The sequence below is a fragment of the Larus michahellis genome, chromosome 16, assembly GCF_964199755.1.
Source record: "Larus michahellis chromosome 16, bLarMic1.1, whole genome shotgun sequence".
In the NCBI taxonomy this organism is placed as follows: Eukaryota; Metazoa; Chordata; class Aves; order Charadriiformes; family Laridae; genus Larus; species Larus michahellis.
Window position 1 is genome coordinate 5,507,638 of NC_133911.1, and position 21,346 is coordinate 5,528,983.

A 21,346-nucleotide genomic window follows, 5' to 3' on the forward strand; every position below is an offset into this window, starting at 1 on the left:
TTAAGCCCTTTTAATTTCTTAGGTCTCCTATTACTTTTTTTTATGCGTTTGTTTAGTACTCTTGAGAATGACTACTTGAATCATAGAGACAGATAATATGTAAGTTAGTAAGTGACCTTTCCAATATCACAAAGGTCTCCTTATGATGAAGATCCACGTTCTCCATCATTTCTCCCTTTTCGTGAACTTGCATACTTCATTTATGTTGAATACCGTTAAAGCAGCAGAAAATGCCCTTGTACTTGAGAGCTTATGTCTTTAACTATTTCCTTTCTTATTCCACAGACAGATGATCGTTTGGTATCTACAGATGGCTTTATGCTCAACTTCTTATGGGTACTACAGCAACTAAGTACGAAGATAAAGCTGGAAACGGTTGATCCCATGTACATATTTCATCCCAGGTGTCGTATTGACCTCCCAACAGATGAGACAAGAGTGAAAGCAACAATGGAGGATGTTGCAGCCTGGATCGCTGAACTTTGTGAGTACTCTTAGTGAGATGTGTTAAGCATTTACTCTGCCTTCAGTTTTTGATACTGGATGTACACAGAAGTACTTAATTCCAGCAAATAATTCCCCTATTCCTAAATGTTTATTCTTGATGCTGTCTGCTCTTAGTTGTTTTAAAGAAAGTTGAGTTCAAGGTCTCACCCCTAGTAAGGCAGTTCATTTTTTAATTTATTCACCTGTACTGCTTGCTTGTTTGTTTGTTTTCTAGACAGGGATCCGTCTCCATTCTCTGAACCGAAATTCCCAACAGAATGTTTCTTCCTAACCCTGCATGCCCATCATCTCTCAATCTTGCCAAGCTGTCGTCGGTACATACGTAGACTGCGGGCCATCAGGGAACTCAACAGGTTAGAAGTTGTTAATTATCTAGCACATCCGAGAGTCTTAGCATCCTGGCAACATCATCTTCTCACCGTGATGGCAACTCCTATAAACTTAATGGGAATTAGAATGACAATCTGGGTAAAACTGCTGCTCAGTACGGATCATCTTAACTATTTGTTAATCTGCTGCTTTTGGCCCGTACGGATTTTTGCTTACGTTGAGGGACAGTAGCTTGAATCAGGAATTCAAATAGTAATGGGATGGAGGATATTGGTTACACAAGGCCGCTCAAATTGGTGAGAAGACCATTCTATTTAAAAGACAGTTGAATTGTCTTCAGAGCATTTTAGCATTCATGACATTACTTAACACTGTTTGTTATAACTTACTGTGTGATGTGGTTGATGGTGTGTGGACATCCAGTGCCTCAGGCTCCTTGACGTAGCTGTAGGAGTGCATATAAAGTTCCATGTCTTACAATCCAGTCATTGTAGATGACTTGTGACTTCAGAAACAAGACGTCGTTAGTTGGTGCCTGTGCTGTTTGGTATGTCCTGGAAGATATTTACATTTTTCTCCCTGGCTTCTGAGGTGGGATAACATGTCATACCCTTGGGGAAGCAGGAGAGGCTTCAGCAATAAACTTTTAATATTGTTGGTGTACATGTACTTCAGCACGTGGTTTACCATTTTAAAAAATATAAATAAAAGTTATGATGTTGACATGAAGATACTGCTGTTTTCCATTTCTCTTGGCATAAACTCAAACAGACTTTTATAGTTGTTAAACCTCGAAGAATACTCTGTTAAAATTAGAACAGTTTTTGTATCATCAGTATTTTCCATTGTTTATAATTGCACTCATTGCATTTTGGTAAATGTTCCTTGGCAGTAGTACCATGAGTTCATTACAGGATTTTTGGACTGCATTCGTAGTGATTTAATTTTTAGTTTTTAAAGCACATGCAGGCCAAGAACCTGAGAAGCTGCAGAGAACGGAGCAGGAAGAGTTGGTATATCTTAAAGAAAAAAAAAGTATTTTCATCTTAAAAAAAAAAAAAAAAGTATTGTCATATAAAAAAGGCTGTGGATTACTTGCAAATAAGCCATACATTTGGCTTGAAAAAGGAATTGCTGCTTTTTCCTTATTTAGAATTGTTGCAAAGGAGTTGCTTATGCAGCAATCTCCATCTAACAGTGCGGAGTGAAGAGCTCTTGGCTGACATCAATAGGAGCTTAGTGTTCAGCATTTTCCATCAATTGCTTACTTGCTTGCAACATTGGGCAATGTAATTAGATGTTGGGAATAAAGAAATTAGATGGGATATTTTTCTGCTGTAGGCAGAGATTCATGTGGAAAAGAATTCGTGTTTAGAGTATTCGTATAGTTGAATATATATATATTCATACAGTATGTTGAGTTTTGTTCCAATCAGCTGCCCTTCCTGAAAAGGATGAATATATGGGAGTACGTAGGCTTTTTAAAATGTAAATGGTGTGTGTAATGTACATTTAAGTTTTCTCTTCTGTGGGGCAAAGTGAGAAGATGGGTAGGAGAGGGGCAGGTAAATCAACCACCTTGATTTACTGGTCCTTACACTGACAGGGGACTACAGGCTGTTCACGTGTTGTACTCCTCTGCAAACCTGGCCTTTATGGGAAGTGGAGCATGAGAAGGGTAGAAAAAACTGCAAAAAATCATTTACAGTGGTGGAAAGTGGGAAGACACACAAGATGCAGACTTGTACCTTGGGAAAGGGAAGACGTTTCTAGTTAATCTTGCCTTTTTCTTCCTTAGCTGATTCTCTTTTCCATTTTCCTTTCTGATACTAGAAGACAAATGAGATCACCAAATATCTTGTTGTTAACTTGACTGGCCTTTCTTTGTCTTTGGGTTAATTTTAATAATATCCTTTTAACCTTCCTTTAGAGTGACTGTAGACTTCAGTTTGAAAAAATAAGGCAAATACTCTTTTTTTATACAGTGGATAAAATTAGTTTGTCAGACAGGAGAAATCCCTTCTGTGTTTCATCCTCTTTTTTTTTTTTCCACTGTTCTGATTTCTGACAGGTGTGTATGTTGGAGCTAGTGTATGTCATGCCTTTGAATGCACACTGTGCAGATGTTCAGTCTGCATTTACAAAAGCAATTTACTTTTCTTATTATGATGATGGGTAACTTCTATGAAAATTATTAGCTTTTTACCCCATTTTTCTTCTCAATATTTCCTCTGTATCTAGCAGATAAGTAGGTTAAGTGCCTTGTAGATGGCAGTACGTATCCTCTCTGTCATAATATCTAATTATTGCATGTGGTTTTCAGGACTGTTGAAGATTTGAAAAACAATGAAAGTCAATGGAAGGATTCTCCTCTGGCTACCAGACATCGAGAAATGCTGAAGCGTTGCAAGACACAGCTTAAGGTTTGTAAGTGATTCAGTTCTCGACTAAGTGCCGCTGTCAGCCTGCCTGTATGTTCACTTTGTGTCCTAATGTTTAAATGTAACTTGCACTGATGCTTCTTGAAAATGGTGGGTTTGAATCAATGAACGACATGAGCTTGTTAAAACATTTTTGACTGCGCTAGATGGTGGTCATGATACAATAAAACATTAATGGTGAATTCAAAATTCAAAGTAACACCAAGAATAACTTAGCCAGTATTCCTCAGAAAGAAGATAATACCACTTTTATTGGAGAGAGAACAGAAAAGGGATTGTGGTTTGTTCATGGGTAGTTGTGCATGCACAATCCATGCCCAAGATGGAGGTGGAACTCTCGCGTCCCTCATGTCATGTAGAATTCTTGCAAAGTTGTGTATGCTGGGGTCCTCTCTTTTGAAGGTCTGTCCCGTTTAGGTCTTCCTAGTATAAATTGAAATAAATTTCCTGAACTGTATCACCAAAATTACTTTAATTGCACATTTTCCCACTTTGATACCTCTGTTATTTCTTTCACTGTTCCCATAAAGGCTCCTTGTAAAAGACTCCACTCTCCTTGCAACTCTGAATTATGTGCACATTTTTCTTTATATGTTGGGGCTTAAGTGCCCTGTTTTCTTCAAATAAGGGCATATTTTAAGAAGACACCATTGTACAATTGTCGTAATTCATAGATGTATTGATTAGTTTGGAGAGACTTGACCTTCCTTTTATGTTATCTTCCCCTGGATTAGTTTTTGTGTGTATATTCTGCAGAAACTGGTGAGGTGCAAGGCTTGTGCGGATGCTGGCTTGCTGGACGAAAACTTTCTCAGGAGATGCCTGAATTTCTATGGCATGGTGATTCAGCTGATGCTTCGCATTCTTGACCCTGCCTATCCCAAGTGAGTGTCAGGATAGTCCGTGTAAACTGTATCAAAGATTTCTCGGATCATGTTAAATTATTTACTGAATTTAGCAGTTCTAGAGTTTTAGTGGTGATGTTGGGTTTTTTTGCAGTATCTGTATTCTTACGTGACTGTTACTTTATTTATGTCAGTGACGTACATTCTTGCATGGAATATATGTCTTATTTATAGTTTAAGGCTCAGTTGAGGGGGGATCAGCCCTTGGGTATTTTTAGTGTACTTGAAGTAGTGACATGGATCTAAAAAAAATCAGTTTCAGAACTCTTGTAAAGTGTTCCCATAGGAGAATTCCGTAATAGAGCTCGTGACACTTTTGACTTAACCCTGCTATTTTACTGTCCTGTTTGTTGTCTCTTTTATTCTGCAGCATAAAATTGCCTTTAACTCCTGAAGTTCCGAAGGTATTTGCAGCATTGCCAGAGTTTTACGTGGAAGATGTTGCTGAATTTTTATTTTTTATTGTACAGTAAGTAAAGCAATATCAAAAAGAAATTAGTACTACCATTTACCCCTGTAATGGGTGGTGTGCATGTAAATTTGGGGTGCGAAAGTAGTTTCCCAGCTATTCTGTAGTTAATGCTCTGTTTTTTAACAACAGCCATAAGATTGGCAGGCATTGCTGCGGATATAATGCCTAGATGAGCTCCAGAGTCCCTTCTAACCTGATTTTTTTTCTTGGAAGAAAGTCGAAGGCTTTTTGCTTCCATCCCCCCAAGAATTTTCTTTATGGTTTGGAGTTTGCTGAGTCCTTTTGATCTCATGATATGTTAAATCATCCCTAGAAGAATAATTTTAAAAAGTCGTAGATTAATAAGTAGAAAACTCCTCCATTTATAAATTTGCTGGCATGAAATGCATTTGTATAGTTCTAGGAGCTTAGATGGGCATGAATAGTCTTCAGAAGTGATCCTGGAGTTCTGAAGCTGGACACTTTCTTCCTGAAAATGTGCCTTCAGATTCAGACTTTGCTGTGTTATGTGATCAGGAGATGTTTGCTCTTCCCTTCCTGAGGTGCTGTTATAGTGGTACTTCAACAACAAAAGAATATGGTAGTGTTTCAGGCTAAAATTCAGCTTAGAATCATAGAATCTTCATGGTTGGAAAGGACCTTTGAGATCACCGAGTCCAACCAAACAACGTACAATCTCTGCCACTAGAGCATGCCCTGAAGTGCCACATCTACACGTTTCCTAAATACCTCTAGGGATGGTGACTCAACCCCCTCCCTGGGCAGGCTGTTCCAGTGCCTGACCACTCTTTCAGTGAAGTAATTCTTCCTAATATCTAATCTAAACCTCCCCTGCCGCAACTTCAGACCATTTCCTCTGGTCCTGTCATTATTCACCTGGGAGAAGAGGCCAACACCCACCTCTCTACACCCTCCTCTCAGGTAGTTGTAGAGGGCAATGAGGTCTCCCTTCAGCCTCCTCTTCTCCAAGCTAAACATGCCCAGCTCCCTCAGCCTCTCCTCACATGCCCTGGTCTCCAGACACCTCCCCAGCCTGGTCGCTCTCCTCTGGACACGCTCCAGCACCTCAATGTCCCTCTTGTACAGAGGGGCCCAGAACTGAACACAGTACTCGAGGTGAGGCCTCAGCAGTGCTGAGTACAGAGGCACGATCACTTCCCTACTCCTGCTGGCCACGCTGTTCCTGATACAAGCCAGAATGCTGTTGGCCTTCTTAGCCACTTGGGCACACTGCTGGCTCATGTTAAGCTGGCTGTCTGCCGTCACCACCAGGTCCTTTTCTGCCGGGCAGCTTTCTAGCCACTCTTCCCCAAGCCTGTAGTGTTGTTTGGGGTTGTTGTGACCGAAATGCAGGACCCGGCACTTGGCCTTATTAAACCTCATACAGTTGGCCTTGGCCCATCAATCCAGCCTGTCCAGCTCCCTCTGTAGAGCCTTCCTACCCTCAAGCAGATCAACATTCCCACCTAGTTTGGTGTCATCTCCGAACTCACTGAGGGTGCACTTAATCCCTTCATCCAGATCATTGATAAAGATGTTAAACAAAACTGACCCCAAAACTGAGCCCTGAGGGACACCACTGGTGGCCGGCCACCAAGAAGATTTCACCCCGTTAATCACAACTCTCTGGGCACAGCCATCCAGCCTGTTTTTTACCCAGTGAAGAGTACACTTGTCTATGCCATGATTCGCCAGCTTCTCCAGGAGAATGCTGTGGGGGACGGTGTCAAAGGCCTTACCAAAGTCCAGATAGACAATGTCCACAGCCTTCCCCGCATCCAGAAGGCAGGTTGCATGGTCATAGAAAGAGATCAGGTTGGTTAACCAGGACCTCCCTTTCCTAAACCCATGCTGGCTGGCCCTGATCCCTTGGCTGCCCTGCACTTGCTGTGAGAGCTCACTCAAGATGATCCTCTCCATGATCTTTCCTGGGACCGAGGTCAGGCTGACAGGCCTGTAGTTTCCCGGATCCTCCTTCTGACCCTTCTTGTAGATGGGTGTCACGTTAGCCACCCTCCAGTCATCTGGTACCTCCCCTGTTGACCAAGACTGTTGATAAATGATGGAGAGGGGCTTGGTGATCTCTCCCGCCAGCTCCCTGAGTACTCTTGGGTGAATCCCGTCCGGCCCCATAGACTTATGTACGTCTAGGTGCAGAAGCAGATCATTGACTACTTCCTCCTGGATTGTGGGTGGGTTGTTCTGCTCTCCATTCTTATCTTCCAGCTCAGGAGATTGAACACCCTGGGAATAGCTGGTCTGACTATTGAAGATGGAGGCAAAGAAGGCATGAAGTATCTCAGCCTTCTCCTCATCATTGGTTACAACTTTCCCCCCTGCATCCAGTAAGGGATGGAGATTCTCCCTGGCTCTCTTTTTGTTGATGTATTTATAAAAACTTTTTTTGTTGTCCTTAATGTTAGTGGCCAAACTAGCTTCCAGTAGTGAAGAGCTGGCAAGACCTTTTGGAAGAGTAAAAAATCTAGTTTCTGTAAGGAACGATGGGAAATTATGATAAAATGACTAAACATTTCCTGTTGCTAATGAGTTATCTGAACTTACTTGATGTATGTGATAAATCATCTGTAGACAATACAGGGCTGGGGATTTTCATTTTGCTTTCCTTGTCTCCCTCTTTTCAGATATGCTCCTCAGGTGCTTTATGAGCCCTGTACTCAGGACATAGTGATGTTCCTTGTTGTGATGCTGTGCAACCAGAACTACATCCGAAATCCTTACTTAGTAGCCAAGCTGGTGGAAGTGATGTTCATGACAAATCCAGCTGTTCAGCCCCGGACGCAAAAGTTCTTTGAAATGATTGAGAATCATCCTCTCTCCACTAAATTGTTAGTCCCCTCCTTGATGAAGTTTTACACTGGTAAGTTCTTTGTCTATACTTCAGTGAGTGTACAGTAAGCAATGAGTATTACAAGGCAAAAGGCTGTTGTAACCTTTAAAAAACAAACAAAACCCCAAAAACCAACCCAGGTAGATCTTGGGTCTTGTAAAGATGAGGCTTTGTTGCTCAGGAATCGGGGGAATAGCACTAGATGGAACCTTGAGAACTCTAGTCCTTCCACAAGCTGCTGTGCAGTAGCACTGTAGATTAACGTGACAATTGTTTTTTGTGGTGTTTGGATTCCAAACTGGAAGGTTTTTGTTTGTTTTGTAAGGCAATATTGGGATTTTAAATCTTCTGATTGTGGTTTTGCTACTCCTGTAGATTTGGATGCTTCAAAAGGGCTTTGCACCCATAAAACCAAGTATTTTTGCAGTGTTCCCAGAGTTTTCTTAATGAAATTTTAGACTGTGGGACGAAGAGCAGGGTGGAGTTGACTAGATAGAAAGTTTTGTTTTCTGAGGGTTTTTCTCCAGAAATGAGGTTGGTTCTGGATTAGTAAAATGCACAATGTTTCTTTTAATGGGGACTAAGATGGAGACTTACGAATGGGCATTGAATTTAATCTTTTAAAGCTTGGTGCTTGAAGCTCATCACAGTGCAGACAGTAAGGGAGAGAGGTAGTGCGTGCAGGTGAATCCTGGTGGGAAAGAGTTTTGATTTAATTTCCGGGATCTGTTTTCTTTTCCAGATGTTGAACATACTGGAGCCACTAGTGAATTCTATGACAAGTTTACGATCCGCTACCACATCAGCACCATTTTCAAAAGCCTCTGGCAGAATATAGCTCACCATGGTACATTTATGGAAGAGTTCAAGTGAGTAAGAAATTGTGCATGATGCCGCTTACTGTCATGCAGGCTGCTCAGGCAATGGCTGGAGGAGGTCATTGCCTTTGGGAATGGGTGATGCTGCTTTCCATTGTATCTTAAATGGCAACTCCTTCCAGTAGAACTGGAGTGTTGCTAAACTGAGCTCTGGACACCATGATCAACTTGGCATGGGCAATGGGATCGTTGTTGGAAATATACAGTGCAGGAGGAGTGTTGCTGGGGTTGCAGACTGTTCTGCACGCCTGTCTACTCTACTGCTGCCATAACTGTGTTTCGATGTTTTCAGCTCTGGGAAGCAGTTTGTTCGCTACATCAACATGCTGATAAATGACACAACTTTCTTGCTGGATGAGAGTCTGGAGTCCCTAAAACGTATCCATGAAGTGCAAGAGGAGATGAAGAATAAAGAACAATGGGACCTGCTGCCCAGGGTGAACAGAGCTGGTTTTTAAAGTGCCCTTTACTTATTTTTAATTTTTTAATACAAGACCATTAAAAGAACCTTTTAATAAGGGGCAGCACCAAAGAGCTGCTCACGAGAAGCGGTTCTCGATGCTTTTTCTTGCTGCCAGTATGGCCGTCATCACTCTGGATGACATTCTGCGAAAAACATCATTCTGTGTAGTTATGTTGTGGCTGGCAAAGAGTGGGGTGTGAAGTGGAAATAGCGTAAAGTTTTAAATTACTGTGCACTTAATTCTAAGTGGAGAAATTGAGACCCTAACCTTCTTGAAGGAGGTTTTGGAAGATGCTCGCCAGTTGAATTGACTTCAAGGAATAGAAGCTTTTATGTTGTTAATGCATTGATCCTGGGTAGATTCGATGCTGACAATTAGAGTCCTATACCTCAGACCTTAGCCTGATTAAACAATAATTGTGTGTGTTGACCCACCAATGTCAGGCATTTCTATTTTAAGGTTATTGATTTTAAAAAAAAAAAAAGACTTTGAAAAGAAAAGCTATAAAGATCTTGTTTGTTAAATTTATTCTGGTTTGCTCTTCTGAAGCCTTTATTCCTGTTTCTGCCTGCTAGCAAGGTAAAGGTGTTACTGTAGTGACACAAAGAGCTGGAACATCATCTCCAGACGGTGCCAGTGTGGAGTGTTCATTACTTATAATGGTGCATAAATTAGAGAGAACCTCACTGGACTCTCAGGTCCCAAGCTGGTTTTAGAAATATTAGCATTTGGATGGAAAGGAAGCATAAGCCAGTTCTGCAGCTGTGAGGAGCAGTTACAGGATGTAAACAGACTCAATAACTGTGGAGTCTTGTGACATCGTTTGCATTTGTTTTTAGTGTTACAGAATTCTGGAAAATTGGTGCAGGCTTTCATTTAGTATTAGGTAGTAAAAGTGAGCCGTACCTTAAATTGAGAAATGTATCGCATATGGATTTGTATCACAGTCTGTTCTATCTGTCTAGACCGTGTTAGCGTTATGGCTGTTACGGTGTTGATGGGTGATGATGTAGGAAGTTCTATGGACTTGTAACCACTGAATGTTTATTTTCTAGGATCAGCAACAGGCTCGGCAGTCGCAGCTAGCTCAGGATGAGCGTGTGTCTCGTTCATATCTTGCCCTGGCAACAGAAACTGTTGATATGTTCCATATCCTTACCAAGCAGGTTCAAAAGCCTTTTCTCAGACCTGTAAGTCCTGCTTAGGTTTAACTTTGTTTCTGGCTTCTCTAATGTCTCTCATGTTGGATAATAACGTGGAAATGTTTGGTAGCCCTTTGTCTCCATTCTCCTCCCCTTTCTGCAACTCATTGAAATTTAATTGCTGTTGAAGTTACTTGATGTTAAGAGCATCACCTGAGTCACTGAGATGGTGTGATCCTTCCAGACAGAAGCTGTTTGCATATTTTTTTCTTTTAATGGAAAACATGCATAAAGAAAAGATGCTTCCTGCAAGCCTACAAAATGATAATTTTATTAGTTAATTAGTTAATTCCTGATCTTGCTGTATGCAAATCTAGTGATAATCTTCTTTATCACTGCCTTCATGCTGTGATCTGTGTTTTACTTTGGCCTTGTAGGAACTTGGACCGCGATTGGCCGCTATGTTGAACTTTAACTTACAGCAACTCTGTGGCCCCAAGTGCCGTGACCTGAAAGTGGAAAACCCTGAGAAATATGGGTTTGAACCAAAGAAGCTGTTGGACCAACTGACTGACATTTATCTACAGCTAGATTGTGCTCGCTTTGCTAAAGCGATTGCTGATGATCAGGTGAGCTCCAAAAAGATGAGGGGACTAAGGGCAAAAGCACTGTGGACAGACGTTCTGTGGACTCTGCAGAATTCTCTAGAAGAGTTTCATCCTACTTTTATGCTGCCACCTGATTTCTATTGTATATGTTTCCAGTTTGTTTTCTTTCAGCAGATCACTTATGTTTGTATTCTGTCTGCTCTTTGTAGATGGGTAGGTTTTCAAAGTGTTTTGCAAACCTATAGACACACATAAATATCTCCAGCACTTCACATGCATAGGAAGTTTCCTGAGCGTTAGTCACTTACTAGCTACAGCCTCCTGGTAAATTAGCAGAAGTACTTTGTCCTAATTTTGCAAGTGGGAAAACTGAAACATACAAAGAGTTTTGACTCCCTCCCCCCGTTCCTCATCAAGAACATGTGAAACAGGCAGGGCTGGGCCTGAGAGCAAAAGCCCCGTTTAACAATCCAAAGTTCACTTTCTAGATTAACAGCTTCCAAATGGTATTCCCTTTCCTCTTATTAAATGGCTGTGTAATAAACTGACAAAATGCAACACATGTGAGACACCTTTGAACTCCTCATGGTAGTCTTCAGAGCAGAATGTTAATTCTTAAGGTAGATAAGGTATCGCTCACTTCTGTTCCTGTAAAGCTGTTGAACTAGAGAATCGCATCTGTCTGTGCCCGTGTCTTATAATACAAACTTTTCAAAATCTAGAGGAAAAAAATGTTCTCGGTGGCTACTTGAAATTCTAGTGGAAGCTGCTTGACAATATGTGAAGCTGTATTTGCATGTCTAGTGCATGTCTAGAAAAAACATGATCTTTTTTCTGTAATTACTTAAGTTCTGATCATTGCAGATAACATCAGTAACACTTCCAAAACAGACCTTATGTGTTTGCACGTGTCTAATGAGCGTGCAGTGTATTTTTTTTATGCTGTTCAGTGTACATGGGAGTAAGAATGTTATCCATCATTCATTCATCGATGCTAGCCACGGCAAAATGCACAGCAATGACATAGGGATTAAAAAGAAAGAAGCCTGCTGGTGTGGGAACTGGAATAAAGCTTAATTAACAAAGTAGCCCTTCATAAAAAGGCGGGGGAGTGACTAGTATCTTGGAAACTGTCAATGACAGGAAAGAAACACCAAGGAAATGCACTGTTGGGTAATGGCTACTGGTATTAGGAGGGGAAAAACCAAAACAAAACAAACAAAAAGTTGCTTGATCATGGCAGGGTCTCTCTAAAGCATTTTGATACATCCCCCGTTTGCCAATCCTGGCACGTATTAGAAGGAATCTGAAAACGTTTATAAAGCCCTGGGCATATTGCCATAGTTCTGGTCTCCTTTGGGGACTAGAAAGGAGTTTGGGTGGGCGCTGTGTGTCCAGAGCAGTGAATGGTATTTCTTGGTGCGATATAGTGTAGATGAAAGAAGTAGGGCCGTGTTGAACATCTTAAAATCCTCAAGGAAAATAGAAATCTGTTAGACTTAATGTGTTTTGTTTTGTCATTTAATTCAGCCTTGCACTGCAGTGTAAATAACAATTTTTCTTAAAAGCCTTATATCAAAACATGGTATTGTGAACTTAAAAGAAAATGGTGTCTTTAGAACATAAGCAGCTTTCAAAAGTCCTTGCCTATTTTTTTTTTTTTCCATGAAAGCAGTGCTTGCTTCAGTTGAAATTATGGGATGTGCATTTGGTCTCTCTGGATGCTGTACTATGTAGCTGCACAGTTCTTACTGCACCAATTGGCAGGTTTCCGGCAAGTTTTAGTTCCCTGGGATTTGCCATACTATTTTTGCAACATCAGGGGCTGGGATTTTTGTTTGGTTTTGTTTGTGTTAGGAGAAAGAATCACTTCTTTCCCAGTACTGCCTTACGCATTATCAGAGAAGTTAAGAACTCATGAGAGCTTTTCATTTTATGCTGTATTTTCAGCCAAGACTTGTGAAGACAAGAATAGACAGGAGTGGCAAGACAGCTGTTTTGTCTAAGGAACAACCCTAATAATTATAGTCAGCCTCTCTGAGTGTCTTATTCATTTCGATTAGGCGATGTTGCCTTTTTTTCCTTTTTTTTTTTTGGTGTTCTGAACAGTTCTACGGTGGTGATGATCAGTAAAAAGCACAAGTCTACCCCAAAGTTGACATTTTGGTGCTAGATGAAATGTTATCTGCATGCTGCTTTTCTGTCTGACATAATGTTGCGGTTTCATTGATCCCCTCCTTCTGAAGTTTTAAAAATGCATTAAAAGATCTTTAGAATTTTTATGGTGTGTTAGGATAGAACAACTCAGCAAAGTTGGCTTTTTATGCTTTGCTTGTAGAGGTCCTACAGTAAAGAGCTCTTTGAGGAGGTTATCTCAAAGATGAGAAAGGCTGGAATCAAGTCAACCATAGCAATAGAGAAATTCAAACTGCTGGCAGAGAAAGTGGAGGAAATTGTTGCCAAGAATGCCCGTGCAGAAATCGATTACAGCGATGCTCCGGATGAATTCAGAGGCAAGTTGAGTTTTCTAAATCCTGACTTTTTAGGAGAAGAGGGATTTGGTTTGTTACTTTGATTCCAACTAAGAGTATATATAAATAGAAACTATGTATCATTTATGAAGCCCTACATCCTGCTCTATTTCAATTAAATAGTTAAGTAAATAGAGTTAAGAGTTTCTTTGGTTTGTTTTTTCCCTGGGATTGTACTGTATTTTTGTGTGCAGATAGAACTTGTAGCTATTGTCCTCAATTTAATGAGGAGACACTTGTGCCCTCAGATCCACTTATGGACACTCTCATGACTGATCCCGTGAGGTTGCCATCTGGAACTATTATGGACAGGTCAATCATCCTGAGGCATCTGTTGAACTCTTCCACTGATCCTTTCAATCGCCAGACGCTGACAGAAAATATGCTGGAACCAGGTATCCGTTTAAGAGTTAGCAATGGAACTGTTGGCTGGGGGAAGCAAATTGTGTGCAGTTTGTTCCATATACTTTCAGAAGATAGTGTAGAGGTAATGTTTCTTTCGTCTCAACTTGTGCAGAAGAGTTCGTTCCTTTTGGTTTTCCTTTTTCTGGGGAAAAAACCCACACCCTTGCTTTCATAACTACCGGGCAAAATGATACTGTTATGGTAGGTAAAAGAGTAACTCATTTACTCAAAGCTGTGCAGAAAATATATCGATAGAGAAGAAAATAGTAGTAGACATTCCTTATCAGGTTTCTAGAAAAGAAATTGCTATTGGTTATGCAGAGCTTCCTTGTAGTAGTATTACTAAATAATTCAACTGCTAACTTAATAATTCTTTTTTTTTTATTTCTTTTCCTCTTCTTTATGCTATTAGTGCCAGAACTTAAAGAGCAAATCCAAGCCTGGATGAGAGACAAGCAGAATGCTGACCATTAAAAATTCCCTTGCAGTGCACGCCAACACCAACGGGCAGAACGGGGGCGTGGGCTGTTCTGGTAATAGCGGAACAGATACACTTGGATGGCTATAGATGGGATTAGCACGCCCACTGGCACTGGCTTGCAGTAGTGACCAGGAGCATGTCGACGAGGAGAAAAGCGGCTTAATTCTTGTACATATATTTAAGTGATAACGATGGTCAATAACATGGAGGACAAGCTAGGAAGTTGCTTATGTTACAAAACTGTCCTTCAATATGTCACATTTTGGAGTTTTTACAGCTGAATTATTTTAGCAAAGATGAATGGATCAGGGCAGCATCCCTTCAACCTTATTTTTTACAGCCAGATATCCATTAATTTGATTGTGGTTAGAACCTTGGACATTTTGCTGCTAAAGTAACTTTTCTCTCTTTCCCTCCCTTCTTCCTCTTCCACCCATCAATCCTGCACTGCTGTCTTTTTTTTTTTTTTGTAATGCAAAAAAAATATCCCTGTGAATCAAAATCATTCCCCTGCCCTCAAAAGAACATATTCTGTGCGATAACTGTGCCTGCAACAAAGTGTTAATCTTGGGATCGTATTTTTATATTACACATATTTGCATATTTGGTTTTTAATTGGTGTTAGACACAAGGATAACTTCAAAAAAGCAAAGACTTCACACATGGATTTTAATTTCCGTTCTTTGAAATGTCCCTTTTCTTTATGTTGATCTAGATGCTCTGGTATTTTTGAAAAGCCTCGAGATAGAAATACATTAGAACAGCTGCCATGAACAAGATGCTTGGGAATACCAGGATTTCAGTGACTTTTAAAAAAATAAAATCCATTGTTTTAATGCTGCAGATACAATATATGCTAAATGAGAGTTCTGAGCCGTTAGAGCTTGTCTGCAGAGAGCAGATCCTTTTACTCTTGGAGGCTGCAGTTTGGGGCAGGGGTCATTTTTTTTTTTTATGTTGCGTACCAATTTGTATCCATGGCTTGGCCTTACCAAAGCAGAAAGGGTGCAGGAAATGTAGAATTACATTTTTAAAAAAAGAATAAAAAAAAAATTCACAAACATTTTTGTATTACTGCCCCCTGCATATGATACTTGAATTTCCTTTTTAAAAAGGATTTGAAACCACAGTGTTTTAAAATTAAGTCTGAAAAAAAAGGTTGTTTTTCTTTTGTTTTTCGCTGTGTCTTCTGTTCAATTCCTGACTCTCTTGAACTACAATAAATGATACACACTCGCACAAAACATTTCCTTTGTCTTTCTTTCCTTTAAGTGTCTCAGTGAAAGTATAAAAAAATTCAAACAATTGGGTGACTTAGTTCAGGTTTGCCGATAGTGATTTAGGATCTGGAGATAACTTAGTAAATTATGTGAAAAATTTCTGTGTGCACAGATATCGGTAATACTTCAAACTAATGAATGTTCCCAAGTGGGTGACTCTTATACCTATTCATAGCTACATGACAGTTGGTGGCAGTCTCCAAGAGGAATTTTAGTTAGGTTATATATAATCCAGTGCTGACCTTTGAGAGGTGCAAGTAATTCTAAATTAAAATGTGAAGATGTAGTAGGTTTGGGGGTTTTTTGGTTGTTGGTTTGGGGTTTTTTTTTTTGTGTTCCCCCCTGCAGTGTGTGTGTGTGTGTTCCAACAGTCCATGCAGACACAAAGTTTGGAATCTTCTTCCCGCTCTTGGGGAAAACAGAGAAGCTTGTTTGTTGACAAGTTTTAATTTCTTAACCTTCACTCCTTCCACAAATTCAAATCCTCCTCTTCCAAAGTCACAGAACAAGTCTGCTGTGCTTTTACCTGCAAGCTGTCACTCAGCATCAAAATCCCTCATGGTTTTGGAACATGTTATAAGGGTACGCAGCGAGCTGTAACTTTCAAGGTGCGTTTTTTCCTTTTTAGTAGAGGGGTAATTATTTTCTGCATAAAGAAACACTCTTAAATGTTCCACTGTCACCTCCTTATTAAGGATTATAGCATGAAACCTCTACAAACATCCCAGAATATATACTTTATTTGGAGGACATATACTTTATTATGTATATGGAGGACAACTGTTCAGTGGTGTATATATTTTTCTTTTTTTTTTTTACTGGAGGATGAATGAACTGCTATGGTTTCACATTATGGGTGTTTTTTTTCCTGTAAGTTAATTTTATTGATAGATTGGGAATGTGTTGTAAAGATGGAAGAAATGTTTTCTTCTAATTTTCTTCAACTATTATAAATTAGACACACCACCACCTTTTGTGAATAAAGATGCTGTGGAAACAATGAGCAGCCTTACAAAATGAGAAGAGGGCAAGCAAAAATAATCTGTCCTAAAATTAAAAAAAGCCTCATTGCTAAGTGTAGCCTGTACAGGGCTTGAGGTCTGTATTCTCTAATAGTTCTTGATATTTCACATTTGAAGTGTTATAACTAGTATCAAAGAGGGTTGGGAATTTAAATGTTTTACCAGAAAATCTGTATGGAACCTAGCTCTCTTTAATGCAAGCATACAATGAAATTATTTTTTTTATTTATTTATTCCCCTGTACCAACTGAAAGGTGTGTTTGAACAAATTCAGGATATTTCTCTTAACCTTGTCTGACAGGAGGAAACATAAATATTTACATTTGGTATAGGATGTGTTAATCAAGACAATGCCCTTCAGAATCTGATTTTATGTTTATTCTGCCATCATATCAGAGTTTCAGCTGAGGAATATAAATAGCAAAGTGCATTACTGAACTGTTTTGTCTAATTATGGGAACCATTTATCACTTGAAACTGTGTCAATGCAGATATTACAGAAGACACAAAGGCTCACATTAAGTGGCTAAAAAAATTTTATCTGGAGAACTAGGTATCAAGTATTTCAAAGGTGTGAATTCAGACAAACAGTCTCCCAAATTCAGCATTCCTGGGCAGACTAATGAAATAATTTTAATATGAGCAACTGAAAGTACCATTATATTGCTTTCCTCTGGATACAAAAGTGAATCAAACCCCAGCCTTTCAGTGGATAGTGGGCAGAGTAACTGAAAAGGAAAGCTGAAGTTAGTATTGGATTAAGTGTAAATCTCCCACAAAAGCACATCATCTGTGTGATAATTCTTAGTTTAATTAATTTAATACCACCTGCAGTTTTTGTGATTTCCCCTCCTCCTACTAGCATGTCACTTAGCCTTTTCAATCCCACTGTGAGTTTACTAGAATGCAGAGACTGTATATTAGAGATCACAGAAAGTATCAATTGATCAAATTGCCTTTGACATTTAGCTGTAACTGCAGAATCTGAATAGCTTTGAGCTGTGACTTGCTCATCCCAGGAACAGCTAACTTACATAAACGTTGCAAAATGTGCTTTTCTTGGAAAATTTGAAGTTACATGGTTGTATCGCTGCTCTTTACTTGCCCTCTAGTTATGGGACTAGAGAAACTACTGGGGCAAGTTCTGATGCTATAGCAATACAATTCAGTACAATTGATTCTATTATATCACAATTTACACTTATGTAATAGCACAATTTACATCTCTGTCAACTATTCCCTGCTGGCAGCAAGGGCAGGCTAATGCTGTTAATAGCAGGATGACAATGCTGCTTTAGCCAGCAACAGATTGACTCCAACAAGCCCCAGGAGCGTTGCTCTGCAGTGTACCTGTCTTCCTTTTCGTTATCCCTTAGCTTAAACCTACCCTCTTTCCTGTAATTAAACAGGCTTCCCAATTTTAGGTAGTGTATCTCGGTGATTTGAATAACCAGCTATATTTATTTGTACTAATAAATGCAAGAAATTTTTCGCAGTACTGCTTGCTTTCATTTTTTTGGTATAATAGTGCTCAAGAACACTTTTCTTGTGCTGGGGACCTTCATTATCTGAATATTTTATTGAAAAGGCATGTCTAAATTCTACTTTTAAATGCACACATGCTTGCAGAGAATTGGATCTGTTTCTGCTGTTTTGCAGGGTTACATGGTATTGGTCAGAAGCATATAAAAACAGTAAGAATGGTCCCTTTCCTATAAGGGAACAGACATTAATTTTTTAGACAGAATTCACAAGTAGAACATTGAAGTAGAATTCCATTTAAGTACATTTTTTAATAAGTTAATTCGAAATTACCCAAGGAGACCTGACTTTCAAAAATGATATTGAGAAGGCTAGTCTAAATTGAGATAAAATGCCTAAGTTCTATAATTAAAAAGGCATCATAACCACCTAGATGAGGACTGCCTTAATACATTACCATCTTTCAACTCCATACTTGAATATTTGAAGAGGAATTTTCCTCTTGTCTCCCTTTGCAGTGAGTGACCTCCCAGACGCTATACTGCCTCTGTCATGTGCTTGTTACCATTTCTTTCTCAACGTGTAACTAGACTTTCTCTGAAAATTTCTAGCAGGTTTTTCAAGGCTCTGTAAGCAAGCAGCTGAATTAACATACTTGAACTATTTATGTGAGAACTCTCCAAACTTAGACATAAGACAGTGATGCAGAACTACTGTTCCTAAGAGACACTACACAAACTTTGCTGAAGTAAATTAATCACGCTATTACCACAGAGGACTGCAGCACACACCCAGTATGCTGACAGTTTGCAGGATTTCAAAACAGGTTTTGTTTTTTGTATTTTTTTTTGTTTTGTTTTAGAGAAATTGTAACTCTCTGCATGGACCAAGATAGAACAGTTACACTACACTAAAAGCACCACTGAATCATATGTCCCGTCATTAGGAAGTCTTCCAAAGTTGGATTAATGGTATTTTCTAAGACATATGAAAGCCACCTATTCTTGCTTTGCTGTTTCTGTGGTGGTATGTCCCTGCAAACCAGTGTTCAGCTATGTCTTGTTAGGCTTTTACGTTCATAGGCATAACTGCAGATGACATGTACGCAGGATGAGGTTGGCAAGGGGGAAAAGTGACTTTTCACCAAACATAAAGTAACAAATAACTCATTCTCCCAAAATGCTGGAACTGATGGGACACGAGAGATGGTGAAGATTAATGTAGTTAACAGCAAGGGGCCTGTAAATAAACATAAACCTTGCTCTGAAACTAGAAGTCTTAGGTCCCAGATGTTCTCAACAGCTTAAATCCAATTCATATATGATGGTGTGTGTATGGAAAACAGGTAATGAAGGTATTTAATGTAATATTATTTTCTTTATAATGTTTATAAGCCTAAACACAAGCCTGTTTCTAATAGAATCAGAATGGTCATAGTTGGAATGGACTTTAGAGACCATCTCGTTCCACCCCCTGCCCTGGACAGGGACACCTCCCACCAGCCCAGGTTGCTCCAAGCCCCGTCCAACCTGGCCTTGAACCCCTCCAGGGATGGGGCAGCCACAGCTTCTCTGGGCAACCTGGGCCAGGGGCTCACCGCCCTCACAGCCAAGAATTTCTTCCTTCTATCTATCTACTCTAAATCTACCTTCTAACAGTAGAAATGAACAAAGTACTAATGGAAAGGAGGAACTTTAAAGCTGAGGTTATTGTCACAAAAATAAACTTCTACTTTGAGAATATGTGAAATTACTGACAGTGCAAGAGGTAATACAACATTAACTAAAACAATCGTGTACATAAAAACACATTACAAGATGTACAAAATATATCTTAGGCTGCTCAGAAAACGTTTTGAAGGCGGGGGTAAGGGAAAAATTATCCCTCCCCTCAGAACTACCACCGTTAGGACTCGTTCAGGGTTCAAATTCCTACTGAATCTCCCTGGAGTTGGCGAACCCGCTGCCTCAGCCACGGTTTTCCGGCAGGCACGCATGCCTACGACGCTCATGAGGCCCTCGAGTCGGGGCCGCCAGCCAGCCGCGTACATTAAAGCGCTTTTTTCAGTCACAAGCGCCCAATTTCTGCTCACGTCTTTGCTAAGGAAACACCCGCCGCTCTCCGGCGCGCAAACTCCCCCCGCCGCCTCAGGAGGCGCGCACGCACACAGCGCGGCGGAGCGGTGATGCGCCTCGGATGCCCTCGTGCCGCTCGTTATAGGTTAAAACAGGGAGGACGCGGATTCCGTCCCGCGCTCTGATTGGCTGGGGACGGAGAAGAACTGATCCCCTGTGTGCCCGAGGCTCGGCGGAGGGATTGACTCAGAGGGAGGAGTGGGGATCGTCGCTGCGGACGGGCATTGCCGAGCTCTGATTGGTGAGCGTCCGTGTCACCCTGTGATTGGCACGGTAAGAGGCGGGCACGCGGCGATTCTGCGCCTGGCGATTGGTGAAATGCCGGGAGGAGGGAGAGCCGGCGCGCGGCTATTGGCCGGCCGGCCGCTCCTCCCCCTGCGGAGGCGGGTTCAGGCGCAGAGCCTTGCGATCCTGTCAGTGTGGGAGCGGCGCTCCGGGGAGTGTGTCGCTGCGCTCCTTTTTCCCAGCGCGGCCTTTCACTTTCCTCCCTCCCCCTTCCTCCCCTTCCTCCCTCCTTCCTTCCCTCCCTCGCCCTTCCCGCTTCCTTCCTGACGGCGGGGGGGGTGGTCTCCCAGCCTCGGCTGAAGCGTGATGGGGATGGCCGGGCTCTTTTCTCTCCTCCGCCCTGCGCTGCGCTGCTTCGCCGGCTCTGCCGCTTCCCCCAGCTGCTGACAGCGCCGGCGGCCCCGCGCTGCCCGTGCCCTGCGGATACTCCCGCCCGTCCCGAGGTGAGGGGCGGCTTGCGCTGAGGGAGCTGGGGTTAGTAGGGGAGACGAGGGGGGGAACGGCTGGGCGGCGGGGCGGGGTGGATGCCGTAATGCGGTGGAGGAGGCGGGGGCTGCGGTTCGGCTGGGGGAACGGCGGGGGGCGCCACGGGTGGGCTGGGGCCTGGGAAGCGGGGCGCGGGGGGGCAAGGGAAGTGTTGGCAGGACAGGGTGTCCCGGAGCTGTCAGGGTAGCGGCACAAGGGCGTGGGGCCCGCCGCGGCCTTTCCTCGCCTCCATCTGCCCGATGCATATACTTGTCCCCCGGGACGCTTGCTTCCCCTTTCCCCCGAGCCATGGCGGTGCGGCCGCTTCCCCTCCTTTTCCTCCTCTGAATCCCGTCCGCTGCGACGGTAGCGACTATCGCCGCGTTTCGCCGTCCTTTTATCTCCTTTGTAGCTCGGATGAGGCGGAGACGGTGATTGCGTGTTCAGGAGGGAGGCAAAGCCCCTCAACCAGGTGGAAGATGCAAGAATGTAAAAGGATTGTGGTTTTCAGGGTGGTTTTTTTATGGACCTGTAGGTAGTGGATCTGTCCCTGGATTCAGTACAGCACAATTACCCAGGCAGCCATATTGGGATGATGATCTGACAATCCTCTGAGCTAAGTCAGGAGGCAGGCGGCAGGATGACAGGCCTGGTAGTTTTGGGGT

At 41.7% G+C, this 21,346-nt stretch overlaps 2 protein-coding genes across 19 annotated transcripts in view; both read left to right on the forward strand.

Annotated features, from left to right (window-relative positions):
- UBE4B (ubiquitination factor E4B) overlaps positions 1–15,256 on the forward strand; it is a 40,835-nt gene extending 25,579 nt beyond the window's left edge. For all 3 annotated transcript variants that reach the window (XM_074609489.1, XM_074609488.1, XM_074609490.1), the window contains 13 exons: positions 286–484; positions 722–860; positions 3,161–3,260; positions 4,035–4,162; positions 4,554–4,652; positions 7,298–7,533; positions 8,246–8,372; positions 8,674–8,818; positions 9,901–10,035; positions 10,425–10,616; positions 12,934–13,108; positions 13,375–13,521; positions 13,944–15,256. In XM_074609489.1, coding sequence (XP_074465590.1) covers positions 286–484; positions 722–860; positions 3,161–3,260; positions 4,035–4,162; positions 4,554–4,652; positions 7,298–7,533; positions 8,246–8,372; positions 8,674–8,818; positions 9,901–10,035; positions 10,425–10,616; positions 12,934–13,108; positions 13,375–13,521; positions 13,944–14,005 — 1,884 coding nt within the window. In that variant the 3' untranslated portion in view covers positions 14,006–15,256. The remainder of the gene's footprint in view (positions 1–285; positions 485–721; positions 861–3,160; positions 3,261–4,034; positions 4,163–4,553; positions 4,653–7,297; positions 7,534–8,245; positions 8,373–8,673; positions 8,819–9,900; positions 10,036–10,424; positions 10,617–12,933; positions 13,109–13,374; positions 13,522–13,943) is intronic.
- Positions 15,257–20,308: 5,052 nt separating this feature from the next.
- The window catches only part of KIF1B (kinesin family member 1B), a 93,469-nt gene continuing 92,431 nt past the window's right edge, over positions 20,309–21,346 (forward strand). For 7 of the 16 annotated variants that reach the window (XM_074560681.1, XM_074560691.1, XM_074560687.1 and 4 more), the window contains exon 1: positions 20,317–20,659. The gene's annotated coding sequence lies outside the window, so the exon portion shown is untranslated. Of the gene's footprint in view, positions 20,691–21,346 lie in introns of all 16 variants that reach the window. The other 9 variants (XM_074560683.1, XM_074560688.1, XM_074560693.1 and 6 more) reach the window with 3 other exon arrangements.